Source organism: Leptinotarsa decemlineata, unplaced genomic scaffold (genome assembly GCF_025532065.1).
Source record: "Leptinotarsa decemlineata unplaced genomic scaffold, Ldec_3_MD MMD2_tig00000882_RagTag_RagTag, whole genome shotgun sequence".
NCBI lineage: Eukaryota > Metazoa > Arthropoda > Insecta > Coleoptera > Chrysomelidae > Leptinotarsa > Leptinotarsa decemlineata.
This window is the reverse complement of record NW_027412556.1, coordinates 5,776,527-5,792,300: the sequence shown is the minus strand read 5'-3', so window position 1 is coordinate 5,792,300 and position 15,774 is coordinate 5,776,527. Positions and strand designations below refer to the sequence as shown.

At 35.2% G+C, this 15,774-nt stretch overlaps 1 protein-coding gene across 7 annotated transcripts in view; it reads left to right on the top strand.

Moving 5' to 3' along the window:
* The window catches only part of LOC111513440 (2-oxoglutarate dehydrogenase complex component E1), a 41,133-nt gene that overhangs the window by 10,762 nt on the left and 14,597 nt on the right, over positions 1 to 15,774 (top strand). For 3 of the 7 annotated variants that reach the window (XM_023169681.2, XM_023169652.2, XM_023169694.2), the window contains 2 exons: positions 6,883 to 6,985; positions 13,501 to 13,560. In XM_023169681.2, the coding sequence (XP_023025449.2) occupies positions 6,883 to 6,985; positions 13,501 to 13,560 (163 nt within the window). Of the gene's footprint in view, positions 1 to 6,238; positions 6,360 to 6,882; positions 6,986 to 13,500; positions 13,561 to 15,774 lie in introns of all 7 variants that reach the window. The other 4 variants (XM_023169689.2, XM_023169675.2, XM_074174905.1 and 1 more) reach the window with 2 other exon arrangements.

Here is a 15,774-nt window from a genome sequence, read left to right as displayed (position 1 = left end):
ACCTATATATGTGTTAGGTCCGAGACTTTTCAGCTCATGTAGTACATTGCAGTAAGTAATATCAGTGAAAGAGGTAAACGATATCAACCACGATTTTTTTCATTGGCCATGTACAGAATTCTTCCCAATATTGTTTTGTTGGAAATTCATTCATTTATTTTCAGCTTTGTTTGTTTCATTCAAAGTTAGCAAATTTCATGGTTTTGCTTGTTCATTTGAAATGTGATTTGATGGAAGGTAATGAGTTTATAGTCTAGTAGCATGTACCTCATTGTGATGCTACTATCTTCATACGAATGAACATACATGGAGAAAACCTGCAGAAGTTGTGTTGAGTTTGGCTTCATAGAATATTTTATAGTCTTATTCACATGGTTCACACATTTTATTTTTCATTTCTAATATTGAAGCACACTTGAATAAATATTCATTATTGAATATTTTTAATATCATCTCCAGATCCTTCAATCAACATCGAGAACAAATTAACACACTTTTTAAGCTGCTGAGTATGTAGTAACAAAGCTTTCTTATATCCAGATCCCAACAGTTCAACAAAATATATACTTTTTATACAGTGTGGGTCACATTCGAGCTTCCATCAAAAGTTTGAGATGAAGGAATGAATTTATCGAAGAATGTTTCATATAAAATATTGAAAATATTTTCCAATTTTATGGGGTATCCAGTAGAAGCGTGTCATATCAAAGTTAGGTTTTTTTTAATGGAATGAGACAGTGTTGTTGGGTTATTTCCCGAGAGATTCGAAAATTACTTCCAAAATAACAACAAAAACATCTACTCAACCGTCTCTATCTTCAATGAAAACTCAGCATCATTATCATCCTCAAACTTGAGGAGTGCCAGATGATGACAGTACTACCAACTGTCGAAAGCGCTCGCAGATAATTAATAGAAGATATAAAGCTTCGAATCCTTTTTGTAGAATTTAATATTGAAATATATATATACATATATATATATATATATATATATATATATATACAGAGTGACCCATTTGAAAGCGGGCCACCTCTCTAAAACTGTTATTTATTATCCGATTCAGAAGTTTTTTTTTTCAATAGATAGAGCGTCAATAGTTCTATTAGAGTGCTGTGAAGTCGAAATATAAATAAAATTTTCAAGGCCTACTTCGAATTTTTTTCAAGGTCAAAAATCCAAAAAACATACTAGCGATTTTTTTATATGAAATTTGACGACGCCACTGGATTTGTGATGCTTTCAAATGGTTGTGACTGAAATTTCAAGATGAAATATGTTTTTTTTAACAGAAATATAGCATAAGTAAAATTTTTATCACTTTATCTAAATATTTCGAATTGTCGTCATATTAAATCACAATATTATTAATAATATCGTTTAAAATGCTCTTTCACGTCGTTAGCAGTCGAGCTTGTAAACAGCAGTTATTCAAAATGGTGTCAAATTATGTTTCTTTCAAACAGAACTCCATAAAGTATAGAAGATAGTTATGTCCATCAAAACACTGCAGTTTTTTTGTCATCAGAGAAATGAAATATACATCTTTACATCAAATAGTAATCAATATTCAATAATCAATAATAACCAATACTGATGAAATAAATGAACTACAACAAAAAAATGGATTGAGATGAGAGTGCCCAGACATTAATTTCCGTACTTTGTAACTAATTTCCGATTTAATTCGATACGTTTATTCTACCATTTTCTAATGCTAACTAATCATAAGATTCGATCAAAATTCGATCATTGGTTTGGGGTAACATTTATGCAAGCCTGGTCTTATTCTTTCACGCAGTTCCTCTTTGGTGGTTGTCAGTTATTCCGAATATCTACATATCTTGGTTTCATTCAAACATGTTTGGGATGCCACATTTCGAAAATATTATTTTTATTAGAAGGCTTTGAAAGTTAAGTTGCCGTGGAGATGACAAGTCATTAAAATAAAAGACGAAAAGACACAAATTTGTCAGTATTAATAGTGAAGTTTATAACTCTTCAAGTACCTACACTAATAAAGAAGTATGGCAGATAATTTGACTTTGCAGGAGAAAATTGAAATAGTAAAACTTCGTGGTAACAACGACAGATCCGAAAGGGAAGTATGTAGAATTTTCAATAACATGCATCCGGAGCGTCGAAATATTAGCAGAGCTACAGTTGGAAGAGTAAACAAAATTTTCAATCAGTATGGAGCTGTTAGTAAACATATCCTGAAGAATATTAATACTGTACAAAGGCAGAGACGAAATAATTCTGAACGAATTCGAAATTATTTTAATAATAATCCGAAAACAAGTGTGAGAATTGCAAGTTTGGACATCAACTTACCGCGTGAAACAATAAGGAGAAATCTTAGGAAATATAATAATATGAAGCCCTTTAAACCAAAGTTTCTTCACACCTTAGAAGAAGGCGATAATGAAAAGAGGATGGAGTATAGTTTATGGGCTCAAGGAGAATATCTAAATAACAGGAATTTTCTGAAAAAAATTTTGTTCAGTGACGAGGCAACATTCACAACCAATGGAACAGTTAATTCTCAAAATTCAAGGTACTGGACGGAAGAAAATCCACATTGGATAATAAATTGCAGAAGACAGTACTCCCAAAAAATAAATGTTTGGTGCGGAATATTACATACCAGAATAATTGGCCCCTTTTTTTTTGAAAACAATTTGAATGGTCAAATTTTTTTGAATTTTTTGAAAAACGAGTTTTCCAACGCTATGGATGAACTTCCACTAGCAGAAGAGGCCCATATTCTATTTCAATTAGATGGCTGTTCCATCCACAATAGCAGGATTGTTAGAGATTGGCTGGAAGAAAATTTTCCTAATCGGTGGATAGGGCGAAATAGTTCACTGATTGAGTTTCCCCCCAGATCCCCGGACTTGACTCCACTTGATTTTTTTTATGGGGCGCCGTTAAGGAAAAAGTATACAAAACTCGCCCAACGAGCAAAGAGGAACTGCGTGAAAGAATAAGACAGGCTTGCAGAGATATCACCCCAAATCAATTATTGAATGTTTTGGTTAACATTAGAAAACGATATGATAAATGTATCGAATTGAATGGAGATTTGGTGGAACAGTCCAAAATTTAATGTGTGGGCATTGTCATGTTAATACATTCTTTTGTAGTGGTTCATTTATGGTTTTAATATTGATAATTATATTATGATATAAAGATGTGTATTTCTATTCTTTGACAACAAACTGCAGTGTGCTAATAAAGATAACTATATCGCACATAAAGTTGTTATGTTCTGAAGAAGTATTTCAAACCATATTATTTACAAAATTGTTATTTAATATACAACTATTTGAATTATTTTGACAGTGATTGGTATATTTTACTTATGCCATATTTCTGTTAAAAAACATTATTTTATCTTGAAATTTCAGTCACAACCATTTGAAAGCATCACAAATCCAGTGGCGTCGTCAAATTTCATATAAAAAAATCGCTAGTATGTTTTTTGGATTTTTGACCTTGAAAAAAATTCGAAGTAGGCCTTGAAAATTTTATTTATATTTCGACTTCACAGCACTCTAATAGAACTATTGACGCTCTATCTATTGAAAAAAAAAAACTTCTGAATCGGATAATAAATAACAGTTTTAGAGAGGTGGCCCGCTTTCAAATGGGTCACTCTGTATATATATATATATATATATATATATATATATATATATATATATATATATATATATATATAAATATATACATCGGAAAAGTCTAGGGATATTTTTAAAAATGGATCGCTTTAGGGAAAAAAAGTTGACGGGTGATTATTAAACGAATGTAACTTACAACAAAATTTATTAAATGGTCAAAAATACTGAGTGCGCAAAACTAAAAAAAAATATGGCTCTTCTTTGGCACCCCGAAAAAAAATCTTAATACAAAAAAAATCGGAATCAGTACAAAGTATGGCCTCCACGCTGGTTTATTACGGCCCTACATCTATCGTGCATCGACAAAATGAGATTGTCAATGTCTTGTTGAGGTACATTTGCTCATTCAGCGATTAAAAGCTCTCTCAATTGAAACGTTGTGTGAACGTTCCCCATATGCGGAGTAATTCTTCGTTGAAGCATGTCCCACACATGCTCGATGGGATTCAGGTCCGGTGATTGTGCTGGCCATGGCAATACATCAACTCCTTCGTTGGTGAGCCAGTCAGTCACTAGACGCGCGACATGTGGACGAGCATTATCGTGCATTAGGTGGAAGTTTTCACCAACAGCACCAGCAAACGGACGGACGATAGGTAGAAGAATGGTGTCGAGGTACTGTCGAGCTGTGAGGGAGCGATTTGGAAAAACGAGATCGGTTCTGCCGCCGATCATGATTCCGCACCATAGCATTACTGTACCACCTCTGTATGTGTGGACTTCCTGGACGTGTCTCAAACGTTCATTATTTCCAGGTCGTCTCCACAGTCTTACTCGACGAGAATCTGGATGAAATCCAAATCAGGATTCGTCTGTAAACAAAACTGTGGCCCAATCATTTGCATCCCAGTTTTGATGTTCTTGACACCACTCTAATCTTCTACCGCGATTGCCTCTCGACAAAGGTGGATATCTAAGTGGCCTTCTGTTGTGGAGATCTGCTTCACGCAGTCGATTTTGATATCTGGATCTTTCATATGAAACGTTTTTCGATAACTCATCTTAAACTGCTAATGAAAAATCGGCGAGAGACACACTGTATATTGTTGGTTGAAAAAAATCTCAAATATATATTGATTCCATGTTGTTTGCAGACATGTAAATTTCACTTGTTTTGGATTAAAAAGACTTCAATTGGAACGTGGTTTTCTAGATGTTAGCAAAATATAAAATGAAATTTATTTTAAAAATCTATAATTAATTTTTATGGCATGAGTTCAGTTACTGAGACCACGCCCGCAAGGCGGTGTGGCACAAAAACCGAAATGGGGTGTTGAGAGGAACATAATGGTAGGGGTTTTAGGGCGAGTAAATGAAAAAAACTTTTATTAGTGCTTAATATTTAGGTACTTACTTTGATTTGAATTGACTTTTGAACCCCCATACGCAAAGGCGCTACTACTGCGTCACTGAGGCTGAGCTGAGAGAAAAAAATTGAACGTTTTATTAGAATTTTAGGTTAGGTTAGGGTTAGGTTAGATGAGGTTAGGTTAGGTTAGGTTATGCCACGCCTCTTTATGGGCATGGTCCCCATAACTAAAGTGCAGCCATTTTATCAAATTCTATAAGATGGACTCTTGTCTCTTATATTCCTAGCATCGATTTCTTTATTCGACACAGATCTGACTTTGATGGTTCGACATAGTGTATATACTTACATACGTTTTTTTTTTCTCATCTGAAATACTCATTTTGATCCAGAAATTGTATTCATATTATTTTTAAGGTTTCAGCACTGAAGATTCATTTTCCCAACCATTTTTTGAGTAACAGTATCTAGCAAAAATTTTATTATTGTACGAGAACATTTCAAAAGATATACCAGTATCATAAATCATTGGTACGATTGTAAGGCTTGATGGGTTATGTCATTGATAGATTAGTTGCATGAGGGATATTGAAGTGAATCAAATAAAAGGTGTTTCGGGGAATTTATGTCCAGGTTTTTATTTCATGTATTCGTAATGTTTTCCTTAACCTAGGGTATTATAACTCAGTATTATAAGCAGTATGAACTTAACGGGGTCTTGTTATTGTATATTTGAATCCTAATAAGAATCTTTATTGCATTTTTGCACTCTTAACATAAATGGTTATCACTTGAAAGTAGGTATATCTTTTGTCAATTCTGAAACTTGGTTAGATGGAAACAGAGTTCAAAGATAAAGCTTTCGTGATTTGACACCAGACAGTTCTTTTTCGACCTGCCATAGGTCTCATCAGTGGCGCTAGGCTGAACCACGAGTAACCTCACTTTTTTAGGATCTAACCTAAAAATTACAAGTTTTCAAAGTGACACAAGATATATATGTATATGGAATATTCACCAAGAAATGAATGAAATAACGTTTTTATATTTCTGAATCAAAGTCTTGGGACCTCTTTTCGACTAATCAATTGAACTTGTGTTCAATCCTTGCTAGAAAACTCAAATATTGGTTGAGATACGTGTTACCATGTGGGATCATCAGATGAATCTTTCAACTCGTATCATACAATTCATTTTTGACATTGAAATCTCTTGGATCCTTTGCTCTACTATTTCATTGTCTTAGGCACGCGGTCACTTAGTTGCTAAACTGGATCCTTTGGCTATCATGTATTCTGATCGCAGTAGCACCATTACAGAAACCAAAGGTTCTCCACCTGATGTTATCACACGTCAGCATAAATTAGGTACGACCCCTTACATTTCTATTTTCGTTTATAAAGTGGGTCGTTCAGTTTGAAACATTCATAGGATTATGTTGTATTATCTCTACGCATTAGTGTCTGCATCATTTCCATAACATTTGATGTGCTTACTAACATCCCTTCGTGTACTAGAGGCATGTTTCTATATCTGCTTGTTGTATGGGAACGAGGAGCTTGTAAATTTGTTAAAATGACGAATCAAAGGTTTTTTTGTATTTTAATTTATAAAAAATTATATGTTTTCAGAAAAAACTCTAATGAACAGAATCATTAATTGGGTAGTTTTATATTAATGTAGATTTTGTGCACTCCCTAATCATTCATGTTTACCCACTCAAATATTTATTTAAAAAAACGTTACTAATTCTTCAGCTATACCGCAAAATATATGAGGAAGTAAGTATGTGAATCGGAGAGAAAATTTTTGATTTGTCACTTGGGCCGTTATGGGCTTCATATATTTTTTTTACTCGACAAGGGTAGACAGGTGTTGGCAAATTTTTAGATACGAGGCCACCATATTGCGAAACTGGATCCTCTAGGAATCAACAGTGCAGATTTGGATGACCAAACTCCCCAAGATTTGGTTTACAGAAACTACAACTTTGGTAAGACTTCGCCACTAATCTTTTATCTCAACATTTTAATATTTTCTTCAACTGTATTGCTCATTTATCACTCTTTAATGCTTGAATATGTTAGCTGTTAGTAGCTACCTAATATCACTGCATTCATCACCGTGTTGTGAGAGTATTCTGTTTATATTTCACTTTCTGTTTACTTTCCATATGAACCCATCTTTGAATCAATGTGATGGAACTTGTTGAAAATTATTACAATGTATTCAAATAACAAGTAAACCGCGACACGTGTGAACCGCCTAAACTCATATACAATAGTTTCCTCAGGCGTAAACCGGAATTTACTTTGAACGAATGAAAAATGTTGATGATATCTCAGACACACTTTGTTTTATTTTGATTAAAAGATAAAAGCGCTCAATCCAAGACCCGATATTATAGTAATTTGAATCTTGATAACTATTACTATCTGACAAATATGTCCAATAAAATTACTACATAAGTTTATACCATTTAACACAATTTTTTGGAATGGTTGGAAATTAATAGATTTAAGAATTTAGAACTTCTACTCAATGACCAAATGAATTTAAATGATTACCATTCATTAAACTCGTTTTGTAATGATAAATATGGCAATTACGGTATATCTTAATTATGGTGATTACAGGTCTCTGGGTAGTTTGGTACTTATTTTATGCTCAGTTTAATTTGTTTGTTCCTAAATTGGTAAAAATTTATTGTGTTGTAATTAGGTAGAAATTTATCCAGTAGTAATAGTCATTGAGATGACTATGATTTATAAAAAACATAATGTAGAAATTGTTAGTTAGTACCAGTCACGTCTGAAGAAGCTATTCTATAGTGAACCGCATGTCGCATTTTTGTAAACTGTTCAGCGAAAATCCCATTAAAGTGTCATATGAATACATCTTTGAATGTTCAGTTTTACTTCTTCAGCCATCAATTATTAAGTAATAGTTATTTGTTGGTCATTTGAACATACATGTGGCACACATGGCAGGTCACGAAACATACATTCTCAGGAAATGAAAACAACTTGTGAGAGAAATTTTACATGACTTGTTTCGTTTTCTGTAACTTCTAGCGACCTATTGAAAAAACTAAGTAGGTTTGTAGGTAGGTCCAAAGTGAATGTGTCAATCCGACCCTTCACTGCAACCGCGAGGGTTTATTATGACTCCCAACTATTCAAGCTCGGGCAAAATATCCCAGCTTCTCAACAAACCGATTACTTCATCTGGTGAGTAATCTTCACGTCAACTGCTAAGTCGGGACTTTGGAAAATGCTGAAAACCTAATACAGACTTTGGTACATTTTTCACATTCTAAAGTCTATCCAAATCCAAGATAGAGTAAAACAAATGTAAATCAATAAATGTCAATGTTTACATCCACTCTATCTTGGATTTGAATTTGCTTTAGTGAAATCCAATTCTACAGGTTGACCTATTTATTTATCTTGAATTTTACAAAAAAATTGTGATCCTTCAATATAATTTGATATAGTTGCTTCCAAAAACAGTATTTTCATTTTGAATGCTAACTTTTCCGACTATATAACTTGTTACAGCTTCAAATGAGGTTCTTAAAATAGATAGGTGACAAATTCATTTGATATTTTTCTTATTATCGAAAATTAGCTCTGTGTGGCGAGATAAAATCTTTGGAATTAATCATCAAGTAATGACTTATCTTATATGTTGCAATTTTGTAACGAATCTGATACACATTAAATGTACCGTTATTATTGTCTGCAGTTTATCAGTGATGAAAATGAATTACTCATTTAACTAATTGTAATTTGAATTGAATTGAAAATAATTCATATCATAATGAATTGAGTTTCTGTACACAAATGATAGAGATAGGTGGCATTATTTTATATGGACAGATGGAATAAAGGAGTGTATATTGGTCGCCTGTGGAGGATAGTGAGGATAAAAACTGAATAAAATTTTTTATTTGATGGCTGAGGAAGTTTCAAGTTTTGGAAGTCTTGTTTTTGGCATTCAGAAATAAAAGTCTAGTTTTATGTAGAGAAAATTACAATGCAACTCTTTCATTCGGACAGTAGTCTCACTAGCACTTGTTACAAAGTAACTTTTTCAACAATTTCAAACTATTTAGTTGTTTCAAAAGTTTTGTCCCTTTTCATGAGTCTTCTTTGAACTGTAATATCTCCGTGAATACTAATTCAATATAATCGAAATAAGTGTCGATTGAATCAGTGCACTTTTACCAACGTAACAACGTCAATGAAGTCGACGAAGGCCGTTTTTGCCTGATCCTGATCTGTAGAGTAGGGAGGCACTTAAGTCGCATGTAACCCATTGTACATCCTCCCAAGGAGTTGTCCTCCTAGGTCATCGTCCATCCTGACCTTTCCAGGAAGGTGAAGAGGTCACTAGGAGACATCTCCTTTATATTGGCAGGTGTAGGCCAAGACTCGCCGAGCACACACTCTCTTTGACAACCTTGAGGTGTCGTACGGTGGCCTCCGCGAAGGTTTTCGAAGGTGCAGCGACATTACTGTCGTTGCGCCGGTTCTTCAACCTTCTTGGGGTTCTCTCCGTGGAGGTGCAAAAGTGAGGGAGCTTTCTTGCAGGGACAGCCGGTTCCTTTCCTGCATTCAAGGCGGAGCTCTTGGCGCCCGACGCAGGAAGTGCCCTTGCTGTTGGAAGTGTAGGGGGCAGGAGAAGGAGGGTGCTCTTATAGTTGCTGGCAGTCCTGCCACGTTCGCTCTCTTTCTCCTTTTGGCCTCGGCGCCGCAAATACACTTACGCCTTGGCGTTTGTATTACATCACGAGGTAATACACTTACGCCTTGGCCTTTGTAACATCACGAGGTGATCTGCTAGGTCCAGCCTCATTCCAAGCAGTAGATTGGAGTGAGCACTTCTGTCCAGACTCGGGATTGGTTTTTGTTGTTTTTGTTTTTGTGTTTGTTTCATTCATGTGTGTTCCCACGAGTAGCAAGGGAAGAATTGGTCACCTCTGGCAGATCCCCGCATTACCAGAGGTAGGCTGATTACAATAGGGTTTGCCCAGTTCCCCAATAGGATCGTTCGTAACCGTATATCACCCTGCGGCCATTCAGCTGTCGGTACGATTCCTTACACCTTAGCTTGGGTAGGCCGGTCCACGGTGGCATGTTTTATAAAGGTTTTGGCGAAGTTTTGGTTCCCTTCACCCTACTAATTTCTGCCACTGACCATGAGTCCGGCGACCCCGTCCGTAAGGCCACATTGGCTTCCCGGGCAGGGCCTCCAGTCCCCTGGTCGTTCCCCATCCGCCATCTGGGGACGCGCCCGATATGTGGCCCAACCCACGGGCCTGATCCTGATTGTCAAAGGTTCTACAGGCGAGAAAGTTATCGAAGTGCTTGAAAAGATGGTAGTTGGTTGGCGAGATGTCTGGGAAATACGGTGGGTGAGGCAGAACATCGACGCTCAATTCGTTTAATATTTGGACGATGATTTGTGAAACGTAGAGCGGGATCGGGTCTCTTTGTTGGCCAGTACTTGCTGCTGCTGACTCAATTTTCGGTACATATCGTCGATTTCCTCGCAAAAGGACTCCGATGTTATGGTTTGGGTCGGTTGTAGAAACTTATAGTGAATCACACCAGCCGCTGATCATCATACAGTAACCGTGTTCTTTTTTTGATGGTTTTTCGCATTTGAGAAGTGGTTAGGTGGCTTATCGGTATCCATCCACTGTCCTGAACGTCTCCTGTTGTCGTAGAGGATCTACTTTTCATCACACGTGACGATCCGATCCAAAAAAGAATCGTTTTGGTTGCTCAAAAGCAAAGAAGAACATATTTCGAAACGTGACAATTTTTTTCGACTTTCTTGACCTGTCCAATAAGTTTTAAACCATCAATAAACTCATTGGAGCTGACGCCCAGTTCTTCCGCCTACCCACGTGCCGGTTGCAACGGTCAGTCTCCACCAGTGTCTTCAAATCCTCGTCTTGGATTATTGTAGGTCGACCACTTCGGGGCTCATCTTTGAGGCTAAAATCTCCAGAACGACATTTCTCAAACCAACGTCGAATAGGGCGTTCATCAACACGGTCATCGCCGAATGTCGGATTGAAATTCTCTATCGACCAGTATATACCACTACACACTGGAATATATATTCATTGAGATGTGGAGGAGCTACCAAAACACATGACAATAAAACGGACAAAACTTTTAAAACAACATAATATTTATGGAATATGTATGGAATGAATTATACAGGGTGGGCCATCGAAAACTTGACATGGAGGTTTTGGGTACTAATCTTGCAAATCCAAAAAAACGCTCAGACAGGTCGATTTTTATTGGGAGGGGGACAGTTTTTCCCATTTACAGCGTCGTAACTTCAACCCTGGAGCAGAGGGGTGAACAGCCCTTGGAATTTTAATAGGGAATAGGGGGCGAGTCGCACATCGTTTGAAATATGTTGAAATTCTCTAAACAAACAAATTTGGACGTATTTAAAAGAGTTCTTTCCGATAATTACCTTCTTCAATATTGTTAATAGCAACAATTTTTTAGTTCTTCTCTGATAAGAGGACTATTACAATTTAGAAATGGTTAGAAATGATGTTTCTATTTCTCATTTTTATGTTAAAAGTGATATCTACATGATTACTAGTAGTGAGTGACGTATAGTGTTGCTAAAGAAACAATGGTTTACACAACTGCAGAGAGGGTTGAGTTGACTGAACTGTACTATGGAAATAGACGTTGTGCTGCGAGAGCCGCTGAACTGTTCAGTCAACAACATGGGAAAAATGTGTCGCGACAGTATGTTTTCGATTTTATTGCAAAATTTCGCGCAACTGGATCTGTAGCAAATAAAAAACGACAAATCGAACCAGCAGTAACAAATGAGGCGACACAAGTGGCAATTCTGGGCCATGTTTAGCTTGACCATACTTTGAACACAAGAAGTTAGCATTTGTTTCCGGGGTGTCACGAACTAGCGTTCGGCGTATTTTAAAAACCCACAAAATGCATCCTTACAAGAGTAAATTAACGCAAGAACTGAATGAAGATGATTTCGATCGACGCTTGCAATTATGCGAGTTGGTTATTGAACGAGCGGTGGAAAATCCACATTTTGTTTTCAACATTTGCTTCAGTGATGAATGCTCTTTTTTTCTAAATGGCACAGTTAATCGCCATAATTGTCGCTATTGGGCTGATTCAAATCCTCACATTTTTCATGAAGTGCATACTCAACGTCCACAAAAATTAAATGTATGGGCTGGAATTTTTGGTGACCATGCTGTTGGCCCATTGTTTTTAGAAGGCAATTTAACCGGACAAATGTATCTGGAGCTCATGGAAGATAATGTGAATCCCCTTCTCACTGATATTATTGAACATGACCACAATTATCGGGAGGACCTGTTAATATTTTAACAAGATGGGGCTCGTCCGCATTATGCTCTGCCTGTTCGGCAGTATTTAGATCAGACTTTTCCGGATCACTGGATTGAGAGGCGGGGCACTATCGAATGGCCACCACGATCGTCAGACCTTTCGCCGTTAGATTTCTTTCTGTGGGGTCATTTGAAAAGCAGAGTTTACTGTAAACAAATGAATGTCGCCAAATCACTCCAGAAATACTCCACAATTTTCAAGAACGTTTCCAGCAGAATCTCTATTATTGCATGGAAGCTGGAGGTGCTCATTTTGAGCATATGCTAACATGAGAATAAAGTAAGTAACTTCAACTCTAAATTTGATATGGTTCGTCCATAAAAAAATGTACACCGTTGTTTAGAGAATTCCAAGGTCTTTCAAACGATGTGCGACTCGCCTCCGCTTCCCTATTAAAATTCCAAGGGTTGTTCACCACTCTGCTCCGGGGTTGAAGTGACGACGCTGTAAATGGAGCAACAAATTCTCCCCCTTCCAATGAAAATCGACCTGTCTGAGCGTTTTTTAGGATTTGCAAGATTAGTAGCCAAAACCTCCATGTCAAGTTTTCGATGGCCCACCCTGTATGTAGATATAAAAAACCTTTTATTCAATTTCGGTTTTCAGTTAGACCGTCATCTGTTCAAAATCAAAATAGATGGACGAATGATGAGAAAATTGTGAGAAATAATTTTTTTTCTAGTCAGTATATACTTCATAAATTGATTTGAAGATACCTAGATTTTTTTTAAAGTAAAGCGATAGCAGGTGTATTACGACATTTCTGTAGTCAACTAAATATTTTGCAGCAAATCTGTAACTGTTTTTTGTAACCTCGATTTTTCAAAAACTTTTTTCATTCGATAATCAAAAGTTTTCCTTCGATTACAAATTAAAATAAATTACACTTGTGGAACAAAAGTAGATAGATATCAAACAGAAGAACTTTTTTTTACATTTGTTCATATTTGTCCTCAATTTTAATATTTCGCTAGACCATTCGAATCGATAACATTTGTTATTCATTATTGTTCGACTTTCTGTTGAATTTTGTTTTTTTCATTTGTTTTTTTTTTGCTTATTGCTATTAACCCAGACAACCCATCGAGAACCTATTCAGAGGAATTGAAAAGGCAAGTCCAGCAGTTTATGCAACGTAAGATGTTTTCATTTCTTCTCTATATTTGTTAATGTATAAAGTAGACGGTAGAAACGAGTTTCAACATAGCTGAAAGGTAATGGGATAACTCTTTGCTATATTATACCAGCTAACACGCTTGATCTCAAACTTACTAATCCTTTCCTTACGAATCTCTTTCAGTTCTAGCTGTACGAATTTGCTTCTACTCAACGTATTTACTTCAGTTTCAGGAAATGTTTCAAGCTGATTGATTCTTATATATTTATTTTTTTTAATGATAAGGTAGTTCAATTGTTTTTGGCAGTGAAACACCCATTACTTTATGTCAGTTATTATGAAAAAAATTAAATAAAATAGTTGAACAGGAAGAAATAATTTTTTTTGGGGCACTTTTGATGAATGGAAGGTTATAAATTATTTTATATAAGAATTGAATATCAAGGTAATTATAATATTATCTGTATGAAAGATAGTGTCAGTTTTTTCGGAACCTGAAGACATTTTTGTATATTCTTCTGGATTGAAATTACAAAAACAATACCCTAAGATTGATTAAATTTGTTGAATAATTTTTGTTTCATTGCCAAAAATGATAGCTACAATTACAACCTTATTCAAAATCATTTGATTCCTTAAATATTTGCTTTAAGAACCGATAATTGACTTCTTGGTCCTCAGTGAGATTGATGAATGTTGAATATGAGATTACAGAATCAAAGGCATGTACGAATTTCTGAACACTTGTCTCTGGATATGTTTCAATTAAAAATATTAATTTGAGAATTCGTAGATGAATTTGATACATATTTTAGAGGTAAATTACTATCAAGCCCTTTTAGAGTTAATTCAATTACCAGAGGTAATTTTATTACTATCGAGACATTTTAGAGGTGATTTTATTACTAGAGGTCATTTTGTTACTCGAATCATGTGGTTACTGTGAAGACATTTTCAGAGGTAATGTAATTACTATGAAGATATATTAAGAGGTAATTTTATACTAGAGGTAATTTAATTACTATCGCGACTTATGACATTTTTGTTTAAAATAATGTGGTATTTATGAATACAGGAAGAATAAAATATAGTAATTTAATTACTAGAAGTAATTTAATTATCATCAAGACATTTTCAGAGGTAATTTAATTACTAGTAGTAATTTAATTACTAGAAGTAATTTGATTACTCGAAGTAATTTAATTACTATCAAGATATATTCAGAGGTAATTTAATACTAGAGGTAATTTAATTACTAGAGGTAATTTAATTACTATCGAGATTTATGACATTTTTATTTAAAATAATGTGGTATTTATGATTACCAGATGAATAAAATATAGTAATTTAAATACTAGTAGTAATTTAATTATTAACAAGAAATTTTCAGAGGTAATTTAATACTAGAGGTAATTTAATTACTAAAAGTAATTTGATTACTCGAAGTAATTTAATTATTATCAAGATATATTCAGAGGTAATTTGATACTAGAGGTAATTTAATTACTATCGAGACTTATTTGACATTATTGTTTAAAATAATGTGGTATTTATGATTAACCGATGAATAAAATATAGTAGTATGATAGGTACTTGATGAAAATCCATAACGTATTATAGTAACACTATAACCTGAGATTTTCACTAGATTGTTTACAAAACCGCAGTAGGTTCTTCAAGCGTTTTCATGCAGGCTAAATACTATCAAAACAAACACTTAATGACTAATAATTCCAGCGGAGTTTAGGTAAAAACTAATTGAAAACTATTGAACATGAAAGATAATTTTTCCAACCCGTGAAATGTACATATATTGAACTAATTACAATTAGTGCATTATAAAAGGTCTTCCAACAGGGACTTTCGAACTTTGACAATTGATAACGGCCATCTTGTTGAAGATACATCTGTCAAATTAGTTGTCATTTATTCAGTTTCTTTTGCCAAATCACCATTGGCGGATAAAGTATTCAACAACACGTGCAAATGATAAAATTGTTATATCAAAACATCGCCGCTGTCTGTGAGAGTACGCAGGAGAATCTGAGGCAGTCGATTTCGCGTCCCTCATAAGAACTCGGCCTTTCGCAGACCACAACTTGGCAAATTTTGCGTGGTGACTTGGGCCTGCACCCGTACAAAATTCAATTGGCCCAGGAACTGAAGTTAAACGATCATGGACAACGACGTCTATTCGTTGAATGAGATCCAAGAGCATCCAATGCATCCCGA